Source organism: Carcharhinus amblyrhynchos, chromosome 2 (assembly GCF_965287045.1).
Source record: "Carcharhinus amblyrhynchos chromosome 2, sCarAmb.v2.hapA, whole genome shotgun sequence".
NCBI classification, from domain to species: Eukaryota; Metazoa; Chordata; class Chondrichthyes; order Carcharhiniformes; family Carcharhinidae; genus Carcharhinus; species Carcharhinus amblyrhynchos.
Genome location: NC_137325.1, coordinates 120,326,142 through 120,339,871, shown reverse-complemented (window position 1 = coordinate 120,339,871; position 13,730 = coordinate 120,326,142). Strand labels below are relative to the sequence as shown.

The 13,730-nt window shown below is 40.0% G+C and overlaps 1 protein-coding gene across 3 annotated transcripts in view; it reads left to right on the top strand.

The window, feature by feature from the left end:
* Nucleotides 1-13,730, top strand: part of LOC145358230 (enhancer of polycomb homolog 1-like) — a 228,550-nt gene that overhangs the window by 198,966 nt on the left and 15,854 nt on the right. For all 3 annotated transcript variants that reach the window (XR_013889457.1, XM_080212085.1, XM_080212072.1), the window contains one exon: nucleotides 2,127-2,482. Coding sequence is in view for 2 of the 3 variants with exons in the window: in XM_080212085.1 (XP_080068211.1) it covers nucleotides 2,127-2,482 (356 nt within the window). In the remaining variant the exon portion in view is untranslated. The remainder of the gene's footprint in view (nucleotides 1-2,126; nucleotides 2,483-13,730) is intronic.

Below are 13,730 nucleotides of genomic sequence, written 5' to 3'. Positions count from 1 at the left end.
CAGCTTTGTAAAGGTTATATGCTGAAATTTGTAGCTGTCAATTTTCAAAATGCTATAGATAAATGATGAGTCAAAAATGATCTGATTTCCTGTAACTGCAAACCCATGTTCGTTTGTTTCTCAATGAAGTTTTTATTGCTACCACATTGAGATAACAAAACAGATGAATTAACTATTGGTGGGGAATAATGCAAGTGTGAGGGTCTGGGTTTTGTTGCATATGCAGTATCATGGTATGTAACTTGTAGGAAGGTGGATTGTCATGTGCAGCATTTAGTGATTTGATTTGACCATTTTGTCAGTATTGGGGAACATTGTAAAGTCAATAGTATTTTTTAATGGGGATATAAGATCTGATAATGAGTCCATGGTAATATTAGCCTTGCATAGAAACATAGAAAATAGTAGGCCATTCAGCCCTTCAAGCTTGCTCCGCCACTCATTATGATCATGACTGATCATCTAACTCAAAAGCCTGATCTCACCTTTCCCCCATTCCCTTTGGTCCCTTTCACCCCAAGAGACATTCCTGTTCCTGTACTAAAAAACTTTTTTTTATGAGGACCAACATACCATTGGCCTTATTTAGCATTCGCTAAACCTGCATGCTACCTTCAACGAGTGGTGTCTGAGGGCACCCAGGACTTGTTGCACACACCCCTCTCTCAATTTATAGCCATTCAAATAATCTACCTTCCTGTTTTTGCTATCAAAGTGGATCATGTTTGTCCACCACATTATACTGCATCTCTCATGCATTCACCCACTCACTGAACTTATCCAAATCATACTGAAGCATCTTTGCATCCTCCTCACTGCTCACCACCTCACCCAGTTTTGTGCCATCTGCAAATTTGGCAATATTGCATTTGTTTTCTTTTTTAAATCATACATATTGTGAATAGCTGGGGTCCTAGCACTGATCCCTGAGGTACCTCATTAGACACTGCCTGTCCTTTGGAGAAAGAACTGTTTATTTTTTCTCTGTTCCCTTCTGCTGACCAGTTTTCTTTCCATCTACACGTAATACCTCAATCTCGTGCGCTTTAATTTTAGATGTTAATCTCTTACATGAGACTTTGTCAAAAGTCTTCTGAAAGTCCAAATAAATCACATCCATTGCTCCCCTTCATCAACTCTACGAGTTACACCCTTGAAGAATGCAAGTAGATTTGTCAGACATGATTTCCCATTCATAAATCTATATTGACTCTGTCCAATTTTGCCACTGTTTCCAAGTGCTCTGCTGTAAAATCCTTGATAATGGACTGCAGAATTTTCTCCGTTGCTGATGTCAGGCAGACTGGTCTACATTTCCCTGTTTTCTCTCTACTTTAAGTAGTAGGGTTACATGAGCTATTCTCCAATCTGTAGGAACCATTCTAGCATCTATAGAATCTTGGAAGATGACCATCAATGTACCCAGTATTTCTTGGGCCACTTTCTTAAGTGTTTCAGGATGTAGATTATCAGGTCCTGGGGATTTATTGGCCTTCAATCCAGTCAATTTCTGCAACACCATTTCTCTAACAGTAGTTTTCTTCGGTACCTCCTTCTCACTAAACCCTCAACACTTCTGGTATATTACATGTGTCCTCCTTTTGTGAGGACAGAACCAAAGTATGAATGTGGTTGGTCAGCCATTTCTTCTCCATTACATAATTTGTTTAGGAATTTCACTTGAACAATGGTAGTAATAGAGAGAGGTTAATTGAACATTATTAAAGTGGAACTGAGCGGTGAGTCATTTTGAAATAAAAACAAAATGCTGGATAAACCAGCAGCTCTGGCAGCATCTGTGGAGAGAAACAGAGTTAATGTTTCAGATCTAAATAACACTTCTCCAGAACTGATGCTGTCAAACCTGCTGAGTTTATCCAGCATTTTGTTTTTATTTTAGATTTTCAGCATCAAAGCATTTTACTTTTAAATTTAGTAATTCTGCATTGATTCCTAAATTTCAAGGTAATGATTTTATGTCTGTGGTGTATTGTGTTGCTTTAATGACTTCCGGCATTTTGGGAAATATTTGCTAACTTCTGGTAGAATCATTGTAATGAATCATATACTCAAAGACACTGTTAATATCAGAGGTTCATGGATGTTTTCATTTCCTTTTCCTATAGGACTTTGTTGGACCGAGCGCACACAGAAAATGATGTTGTTCTTCATCAGTTGGATCCTGAGATACTCTCTTCCCCACCCCACTCTCCAATTAATGAATTTGCCAATACCTCACAAATAAATACCTCGGATCGCCCCTCTAGAGACCTCAGTCAGATTCTAGCAAACATTAAGGCATGTCGGTGGCGGCATTTCAGACCCCGATCACCAACCCTTCAGGACAATGATGGTGATGAACTCTTCTCCCGAAAGCTGTATCGGGGTGTAAATCGAATCGTAACAGCACAACCTGGGACCCAGCCATGTAGTACCTCTGTCTCCAGCAAAAGCAGTGGCACTGGTTCAACACAGAATAGTGGTATGTGCCATGATTACTCAAACAGTAATTTATCCAATAAAAATGTGATTGCATTGCAATTCAGGAACTTAATATTTCATTGTTTTGAGAAATCAATGACTGTCTTAAATACAGCTGTCTGCAAAGTCTTTCTTATAGTATACTTCAGAAGATGCTAATAAAGTTATATATAAATTGACTGCCACTGTGTGGAAGTTTGAACGTAATGTTTGTGACAGCACATTGAAAAGGCCTATGTATGTGAAAATATGGGATAAACATGAAGCAGAAATTCTTCCTGTTATTTTACAGTGGGCTACTTGATTCCTTTGCAAAACTATAAATGGAAATTAAATTCTTAATTTTCTGAAAGGAACTATTTTTCTCAACCTGTAGGAAATGGGAAAAACTGTAGCATTCTTTGGTAGGTTTAATGTTTGCAATGAAACTGGGCGGATAAGGACTTTCTACTATAAAATCCAGCATTGTGGTTTCAGCACTTCTTGATGATTGCAAGCTTAATTCATTGGAATACTGCTTGTTTTTTTTTCTCCCTGTGTACTGTTTATTGTTAGCTAAAATGTGAGTCCTTTTAAGAACAACTAGCTTGCTGGTAAAGATAATTGTAAGGTGATTTATATCACCAAAGACAGTAAATTTTACTCATGAACGTAACCTTGCTGAACGTGCACAAGTTTTGTTTGAATAATCGTTGAAAACCTTTCTGCAGTAAAGGGAGAAAGTGACTTTCATATATCAAAACAAGGCATAATTGAAACACAAGATTCTGAAGAAGCTTGACTGAGCCAGTGCTGAATGGATGTTTCCCCTTGTGTGGGATCCAAACTAGTGGTTATAGTTTAAAAATAAGGGGCCTTCTATGTAAGATCATTAAGAAGTAAGGGGTCTTCCATTTAAGATAGAAACTGGAAGCAGAAGTAAGCATTTCAGCCCTTTCAGCCTGCACTGCCATTCATTTTTATCATGGCTTATCATCAAATTCAATATCCTGATTTTTTTTTCCCTAGTCCCCTCCCCAATATCTCTTTAGCCCCAAGAGCTATATCTAATTTCTTCTTGAAATCAGACAACATTTGGCCTTGAGATAGAGATGAGGAGCACTTTCTTTTGAGAGTTGGTAGTCTTTGGAATTCTCTTCACATGGAAGCAGTAGAGGCTGAATCATTGAATCTGTTCAATTCTGAGTTAAACGGATTTTTACTCTACAAGGAAATCTGGAGTGGGGGCAACAGGGATGTAGAGTTGAGGCCATAGTCAGGTCAGCCTTGATCTTGCTGAATGACAGTGCAGGCTCAAGGAACTGAATAGTCTCCTTTTCCTAATGTTAAAAGCTGTGGCTAAATGCTCTTTCTTGTCTGTTGTTTATTTTTAAGTGTTCCTACATTTTGGGAAATGAGAAAAAGGACTATTACTGACAAGGCTTTACAGTTTAATATGTTGAACATCAATTAGGGGTTGTCTTGTTAACTTTCAATGATCAGAGTTTTGCTTGGGGTAATAACCATATTTTACATTTGGCAGTCTATAACACTTGTTGGTGGCCTATTTCCTGCAAACACGATTTGCCGTATGTATCTATGCCAGTAATGAAGCCAAAACAGTCTCCAATATTAAAATTAAATTTAACAATATCAACAAAAAATGAACAAAAATGTCAGACTAACAATCAAAACATGCTCTTCTGTCCAGACCATTCTTCACACACGTTCTCAGCAATCCTGCAAGAAGCATTTGCAGCATGGCAGGATTAAGCTGTTTAGAGTCATTCCCTTTTTTAAACTTCAAACAATGTTTTTTCACTGAGGGATAATTAATTGAAATGCACAAAACTGAAGTCCTGCTTGCAAAACGGAGTAATTTAGTGACAGGTTATCATGAGATGTGAGACCAAAGTGTCTTTATTATTGCCACCTTTGATAACAGGAAGTAATTAACAGCAAACATAGTTATGTCAATTAAGCTTTTGCAGGTGAGGTACAGTAAATCAAACCCATCTGGCATGTCTAGAGGATTATGTTGATTTGGGTAATTCATTGTCGGTTTTATTATGGAAATGAAATGATCGAATGGTTTTTGAATATGGTTCCTACTTTGTAACAAATCACATCATCCTCAACATGAGATTTATTTGAGATTTTAAAGTACCAGAAGATGGGAATGTTTCTTTGTGATGGCCAGTGATGCAGCAGCTGGGACTCTTAACTTTTTCAGATGCCTCATGAATTCAACTTGGATAGCTGCAATAACATGGACATTTGCAGCTGTTATTTTAGAGTACTGGTAATTGGTGAATGTTTCAGATTGTCATGAATGTTCCAACCATGGTTGATCAATTAATAGATTGGTTACTGACAGTGATATGCTTCCATAAACCTAATTTTCCCTTTCTTACAAAAGGATACACATTTTAAGTATTGTGGTAGCCCGTTACTAAATATATTTAACATGTGAAAGGGCCATGGTACACAATGTGAAGAGAATCTTTACACCCATTTTCGAGTTGTATTTCCTTGTTTAATTCAACACATTTTGCTTTTTCTTTGGTTACCATGCAGTCTAGTTTTTCTTTAAAAATTGACATTCAAGTACAAAAATTGTTTTAACTTTCCAACAGTGAATATTAAGGTACCAAAACATCATTTTGAGTATCCTTTTAAATCTTAAAATTTCTAATATTGGGAATTGGGATGACTTTGTTTTTGCAAGGACAGTCATTTTGATTACAGAGTAACCTCTATCCCTGGGCTCTCCTGAGGTTTTAATCTGTTTCAACAGATGTTGCACCTCCCTGCATATATTGCCTGACCTAAATTTTCCCAGCATTTCTTATTCAAGTTTTTCTGTTTTTATTTAAGATTTCAGAGTTCTAACATACTAAGGAATATTTAAAAATGAGAATTGCAGTCAGGTTTGCTCAACCAGCTGAAATCGTACAGTAAAAATTGCAGTGTTGGAAGCTGTAAGCATGCATTGATAATGTCACTGAACCAGTAATCCAGAGGGCCAGACCAATGTCCTGGAGATATAAGTTCAAATCCCACCATGGCAGCTGGTGGAAATTACAGTCTGGCTTTGTAAGCTCGTTTCAGTAATGGTGACCCTGAAACGATCATCAGTTGTAAACTTTCACTGGTGTCCTAACGGGAAGGAAATCTAACATCTTTTTCTGCTGTGGCATGTGTCTAGACCCGTAGCAATGTGGTTGATTCTTAACTACCCTCTGAAATAATGTGATAAGCCACTCAAGGGCATTTGGGATGGGCAGCAAATGTTGGTCTTGCCACCATTGCCTAAATCCATGAAAGAATAAATATGAATGGAATAGTTTCTGTGTTGTCTTGAAGAAGGTATTGAAGGTCCATAGCCTTGGATGGATGAGAAAATGGTCTTGATAGAAATGTTGCAGACCATCATATGAGGTGCATGTATGGCTGTCTGCTACTAATAAGTTTGGTAGTGAGGCCTCAAAAGAGAGAAGAATTGGCGAATGTGGACTGGGGGAGCGCGTTGGAAGGTAGGTCTGCTGAGGAGCAGTGGAGGATCTTTAAGGAGACCTTTCTTGGTGCTCAGCGGAAATTTATTCCGATGGTCAAAAAGGACCGTAGGAGGAGAGGTAATAAGCCGTGGATAACGAGGGAGGTGAAGGAAAGTGTTAAATTAAAAGCGGAGGCATTTAGAGTAGCTAATAGTAGTGGGCGAGAAGAGGATTGGGAGAGGTTTAAATGTCAACAAAGATTGACAAAGAAGTTGATAAAGGAGGGTAGGAGAAACTATGAAGCTGGGCTAGCGCTTAATATAAAAAAGGATAGCAAGAGTTTTTATAAATATATAAAAAGGAAGAGGCTGGCTAGGGTGAATGTTGGTCCCTTAGAGGATGAGAAGGGGGACTTAGTGGTAGGGGATGGGGATATGGCGGAGGTCTTGAATAACTTTTTTGTTTCAGTCTTCACGGAGGAGGACGTGAATAATTTGCCGGATGTTAGAGATGGAAAGGTGGTAGGACTGAAGGGTCTCGATGACATTACTGTTACTAGAGAGGTGGTGCTCGACAGACAGGAGGGGCTGATTGTGGACAAGTCCCCAGGACCGGATGGAATGCATCCAAGGGTCCTGAAAGAAATGGCGGAGGTGATAGTGGATGCCTTGGTGGTTATTTTCCAGACGTCGCTGGATTCCGGGGAAGTGCTGGAAGATTGGAAAACTGCTAATGTTACGCCGTTGTTTAAGAAGGGTGCCAGGCAAAAGGCGGGGAATTATAGGCCGGTTAGTTTAACGTCTGTTGTAGGTAAAATGTTAGAATCCGTCATCAAGGAGGAAATAGCGAGGCATCTTGAGGGGAACTGTTTGATAGAGCAGACGCAGCACGGTTTCCTTAAAGGGAAGTCGTGTCTGACAAATTTACTGGAGTTCTATGAGGATGTGTCTAGGGCGGTGGATAGAGGAGAGCCGGTGGATGTGGTCTTTCTTGATTTTCAGAAGGCGTTTGACAAGGTACCTCACAAGAGGTTATTACAGAAGGCCAGGGGACATGGAGTTGGGGGTAGGGTGTTAGCGTGGATAGAGGACTGGTTGTCAAATAGGAGGCAGAGAGTGGGGGTCTATGGGTGCTATTCGGATTGGCGGATGGTGACTAGTGGAGTGCCCAGGGGTCGGTGCTGGGGCCTCAGCTATTTACCATTTATATAGATGATCTGGAGGAGGGAACCGAGTGCAGGGTGTCGAAATTTGCTGATGACACCAAAATTGGTGGAAAGGCAAATTGTGCGGAGGGTGGGGAGAGTCTACAGAAGGATCTAGATAGGCTGGGCGAATGGGCCAGGAAATGGCAAATGGAATTTAATGTTGGCAAGTGCGAGGTGGTCCACTTTGGTAGGAATAATGGTAGGAAGGATTATTACTTACGTGGAGAAAAACTGCAGCAGGCGACGGTGCAGAGGGACCTCGGGGTCCTTGTGCATGAGTCGCAAAAACCCAGCTTGCAGGTGCAGCAGGTGGTCAGGAAGGCGAATGGGATGCTGGCCTTCATCGCGAGGGGGATTGAATATAAAAGTAGGGAGGTCTTGCTGCGACTGTATAGGGCATTGGTGAGGCCGCAGCTGGAGTACTGTGTGCAGTTTTGGGCGCTGTACTTACGCAAGGATATTTTAGCCTTGGAGGGAGTGCAGAGGAGGTTTACTAGGCTGATGCCGGAGTAGAGGGGGTTGAGCTATGAGGAGAGGCTGAATAGATTAGGCTTGTACTCGTTAGAGTTTAGAAGAATGAGGGGAGATCTCATTGAGACGTATAAGATGATGAATGGGATGGATAGGATAGAGGTGGAGAGACTCTTCCCGCTCAAAGGATAGTAGGACTAGGGGGAATAGCCTCAAGATAGAGGGGGGGGGGGGTGCGGTTTAGAACGGAGTTGAGGAGGAACTTCTTCACTCAAAGGTTGGTGAATCTCTGGAATTCTGTGCCCGTTGAAGTGGTGGAGGCTGCCTCGCTAAATATTTTTAAGACGCGGGTTGATGGGTTTTTGATGAGAGAGGGGATTAAGGGTTATGGGGAGAGGGCGGGAAAGTGGAACTGAGCCACGACAGATCAGCCATGATCTTATTGAATGGCGGGGCAGGCTCGAAGGGCTAGTTGGCCTACTCCTGCTCCTATTTCTTATGTTCTAAAAACCCCCATGACCATAACTAATAGACTTGATAGTGCAATAAAATTCTTTCCTTAAACATGAGTTGTAGGAATTCACAAGCAGGGAATTCTAAAGAGGCAGTAAGTCAAGTTGAATGTTTTGGGACCTTGTCATGGATACCTTTTATGATTGATCTCAAGAAAACAAACTTTGGAGTGGGATATGCTGTACGAAAGGGATAAATGGGAAAAACAATTTTGAAGAAGGACGGAAAGTGGGCAATGCTTCAAGGAGATTTTTTTATCACCAGCGGTTTATTCCAGAAAGCAATTGAGAGAAAAGAAGTAACGTTTAAAAAATTTTTAAGTTTATTAAGTTAAAGTTTCTTCATTAGTCACAAGTACGCTTCAGTGAAGTTACTGTGAAAATCTCCTAGTTGCCATATTCCAGCGCCTGTTCAGGTACACTGAGGGAGAATTTAGCATGGCCAATAGACCTAAGCAGTGTGTCCTTCAGACTATGAGAGAAACTAGAGCACTCGGAGGAAATCCATGCAGACATGGAGAGTGTACAGACTCTGCGCAGACAGTGACTGAAGCTAGGAATCAAACCCAAGTCCATGTCCCAGCCCTATCGCTGTCACTGTGAAGCAGCAATGTTAACCACTGTGCCACCATACCGCTTCTCCTTAAATGTTTTAAGGATGTATTATGTTCTGGAAAAAAAATGTAAGAGGCAGCAAAAGAGAAACTTAATGGAAAATATTTTTTAAAAATTCAATAATTTAGGGGGATGCAGCAGGAAGCTAGGCTGGGTAAGCGATGCCTGAGGACCAGGAAATGACAGTAATTTAGTGACATTTTAGCTTGAAAGGTTGGAGGAGTATCAAAAGGATCACGAGGAAAACTCTTGTAGAAAAGTTTAGAAGGCAAGATGATCAATGATGTCAGAGGGCACTGTGAAGTTTGTAGATTTCCTCATGAATATTTCATGTAAGATCTGCAAGTTATATGACCAGTAATTGCCCAAAATGTTACTGCTGTCTAAAACACTAGTTGTTTATACAAAGTAAATGAAACCACATACATGTGGATTGGAAGCCAAGTTAGTTTAAAACATAATGAATTCTCAACAAACCATCTGTTTTCATTATGCATAATGTTATGCTACACTTAACTGAGTTTGTGATTATTTTACTTTTGTGATTCTTTTCTTTTGGCCTTTATAGCAAGGGGGATAGAATATAAAAGCAGGGAGGTCTTGCCGCAACTGGAGTACTGTGTGCAGTTTTGGTCCCCTTATTTGCGAAAGGATATATTGGCCTTGAAGGGAGTACAGGGAAGGTTCACCAGGCTGATAGCAGAGGTGAAGGGGTTGGTTAGCTTATGAAGAGAGATTGAATAGACTGGGCCTGTACTCATTAGAGTTTAGAAGGCTGAGGGGGGATCTTATAGAGACATACAAGATAATGAAGGGGCTAGATAGGGTAGAGGTAGAGAGATTCTTCCCGCTTAGAAAGGAAAACAGAACTAAAGGGCACAGCCTCAAAATTGGGGGGGGGGGGGGGGTGCAGTTTAGAACAGAGTTGAGGAGGAACTTCTTCGCTCAAAGGGTGGTGAATCTCTGGAATTCTCTACCCATTGAAGTGGTGGAGGCTACCTCGTTGAATATATTTAAGTCACGGGTAGATAAATTTCTGATAGACAAGGGAATTAAGGGTCATGGGGAGAAAGTGGGAAAGTGGAACTGATGCACTTCAGATCAGCCATGATCTTGTTGAATGGCGGGGCAGGCTCGAAGGGCTGGGTGGCCTGCTCCTGCTCCTATTTCTCATTTTCTTACTGTAAATGTTAGTGATGAAGTTTGATCATCATCAGAGAGTTTGGGGTAAGAGTAGGTTGTCAACCTGTAATTAGTAGAGTGGTGCTGGGGCCAAGTTGTTTACAATATGTATTAATGACTTGGACAAGAGAACTGTTCCCAAGTTTGCAAATGACAAAGGTGGGAAGGCAAGCGGTGAGGATGACAGTCTAGAGAGGAATATAGACTGGTTGAATAATGGAGCAAAAACTTGGCAATGGAATAGAATATAGGAAAATGTGAAGCTATGCACTTGGTAAGAAGAATAAAGGAGCTGAATGTTTAATGAAGAAAACATTTATTTCAAAGGAAATGAAGTATAAAAATAGGAAAGTCTGGCTAAAACTAAAAGATCTTAGATCACACATGGAATACTGTCAAAGATATAGTGCATTGGCAGTTAGCTTGGTTGATGTGTATGGAGGGATTTTCTTGTGAGGAAAGATTGAGTAGGTTGGATTTATACTTACACTTAGACGAATGAGAGATTACCTTTATTGAGGCAGCTTGACAAGGCAGATGCTAAGAGGATCAGTAGGGGAATCGAGGGTTATGGGGATAGGATGAATATTATATCAACACTCATGATCCCACTGGTGGAACACTCAATGAGCTGAATGGTTTACTTCTGTTCGTACATATTATGGCCTCGTCTTATTTGCAAAAATAGTAGTACTGGTCAGTTTACCAGTTCAGTTGTAAAAATACAAATATTCAATGTTCAAACTCAGTGAAAAGATTTTCATATTTAATGTTCAGCTGGTATAGAATATTTTTTTCAGGAATTACTTTGATTTAAAATGATGTAATGCTTATTGCATTTCACTGTTTTTATTTGTGATTAACCAGGTGGCACAGTGCTTAGCACTGCTGCTGAAAGTGCCAGGGACCCAGGTTCAGTTCCAACCTTGGGCCACTAACTGTGGAATTTCCAGTTTCCTCCCCGTGTCTGCTCCGGTTTCCTCCCCCAGTCCAAAGATGCGCCATGCTAAATTGATCCTAGTGTCAGGATTAGCAGGATAAATGTGAGGTTACAGGAATAGGGCCTGGGTGGGATTGTGGTTGGTGCAGACTCGATGGGCAGAGTTTGCCGCCTCCTGCACTGTAGGGATTCTATTCCATTCAGGCCAGGAATTGCAAATGGTGATTTTAACTCTGTGCAGCTTAAAACTGTTGCTATCTTTTGAGATATATCAGTAGATAGACTGGTTCGTTGTATCAGCTATCATTTTCATTTTTTGTTTGATTTTTATCTTGGTCTTGTGAGCTGTGTATTATAGTATAATTCCCAGGTTTTTTATGAAGTTTAAAAATAGACAGTATGTTTGTATGGTATTTGGTAAGTCATGTGCAAGCTGTTGTCCTTCCTATCTGACGCATACTATTCATGTTTGTTTGTATCTTGAAATCATTTTGAGATTATTTCAGTGATATTCTATAACTTGTAATGTGTCCCGCAATTATAGAATTTATATTTGGGAATTAGGATAGTGTGATTGTGTTATTTCATATAGTTAATCTAATATTTTCAGCAATGTTAAATTATACCCATTTTTACATCAGTACCAAATATAATTAGTTTAAAGTTTCTATACATTTGAGATTTGGATGAATGGAAGGTGAAGTGGGTACAAAGAATGAAGCCGAAGTTGACTAAGTAGCTGAAAGGGAAAGATAAAAATTTCTGTTCCTGACAAATATAAAGAAAACTAGTGCAAAGGTTGAACCTCTGAGTTCAATGTTTCGATTCTTATTCAGTGGGTGTTTCTGTATATATCCTGTGACTCATGAATTTTCTGTGATTTATTTGATGACTGGATGAGTTAATGTGATGAATCAAAAAAGGTTCCAACATTAGCCCATATATACCAGACATCTGTCCTTCAGAGTAATTTGCTGTATGAAGTGCTTGGATATACCTTGAGTGTAAAAGTGAGAGGGATTGATCTTACCAATACCAAATTAAACTTTTAAGTTGTCCCCCACTGTTGTATTCGGTCTACACATTTTCAGGCAATCTGGAAGTATTGAAATCTCACTTTGTTACACCTGAGATCAATTTGCTCAGTGTGGATCCTTTAAGGCTTGAGGTGTTTTTTTTTATTTATGAAGTGTAATCTTTAATTTTGTAACATTTGTGTCCCACGTTTGTCCTTGAAATTAACTCTGAATGGGAATTGTTGCCAACTGAATGGCAAGTAGAATGAAAGTACAACCATTTTAGTGTGAGGATCCCAGTACCCGCTTGTGGTCGTATTATATTAATTACGAAAAAGAAAACTTTTTTACTTAACGATGTGGAAGATTGATTTTCTTGTGTCAGTGTAACATGCCATCTGTTCTGTCCTTTCAAAGGAAAGGACCAGAAATATAAATTTTCCCATGTAGATATGCTTTGAATGCAAGTTCCTTGTTGGTATGGTATGTGCGCTCTACCTGAAGGCAGATCCTTGGCTCATTGTCTGCTGATGCTTCATCCTTAGTTGTTTTCCTGGCAGTTTTGTCAGTGGTGGTTTGCTTGCATTCGAGTTCCTCCTTGCAAAAGCCAAAATAAATAATTTTTAAAAATCCAACCTTTACAAATGAGGAATGAGATTAAATATTACTGATAAACTCTACCCACTCAATTCACTCCAGACCCAATACACACAAGTTCTAGTCACCATTATTCAAAGTTTCTTGCTTTGAGAAACTACTGCAGGTAGAAGACCTGACAGATTGCTAGGACAATGATGCTAAAGTACAAGACCCAAGCAGGCGACCCTTACCTCATCTGTTGCTTTATGTAGCCAAAGATGTTAATAATGGATTCCTTACAGACCCCCTACTTAACTCACTTCACTTCTGGGACTTTATCTTCTGTTTGTGTTCTCTGAACAATCAGCTAGCCAGAAAGACATGGAACTGCTTCTCAGTGTGCAATTAATGTGACTTATAATTTAGTCCCAACAGGAAGTCTGAACAAGTGAATGCACGTTACCAATGTGAGAATCACTTTTGAGCTACCCAGTTCTCCAGGATAAATTCAAATGATGTAAGAGGTTTTACTTGTAAAACTTGAAGCAGTCATGTAGATTTCTCTTAGTCTAACTGATCTATCCTTTCATCACTGAAGTGTAGTTTGACCCAAACCAGCTTTTAGCTATACAGTGCTATTGGTTACTCCATTTCTCTCTACCCTTGCTGCTGACTCATTGTCTTTCTTGTTTGAGAAGCTATCTTGGCATAATAGTATACTGTTATATTAGAGATTTATAATATTGCTATATTTTGGGACTGCCTTTAATTTAAAGTTAAATAGCATGTTCTGAAATCTGCCTGACAGCCTGGGTTGTTTGTTAGATTAAAGGACCCAGATTGTTTTATAGGGAAGAAGGTGCAAAGTGTTTACATGTGAAGACAGTGGCAGTAGCCACTGTTGCCTCACCAGAAACAGGAACTGGGTTCTATTCTGGCCTTGGTGGATTGGGCATGTTAAATTGCCCCTTAGCGTCGGTGTTGGCAAGGTAACTATATGGGGTTTCTGTGAAAGGGCTGGGGTTGTCGGTGCAGGCTCAGTGCACCAATTGACCTCCTTCTGCACTGTGGGAATTCTGTGATTCTGCTAAACACTCAAATACAGACCCAGTCTCCTCAATTTCTCCTCGTAGGATAATCCTGCCATCCCAGGGATCAGTCTGGTGCATCTTCATTGCATTCCTTCTGTGGCAAGTATATTCTTCCTTGGGTAAGGAGACCAAAATTACATGATACTTCAGGTACAGTCTC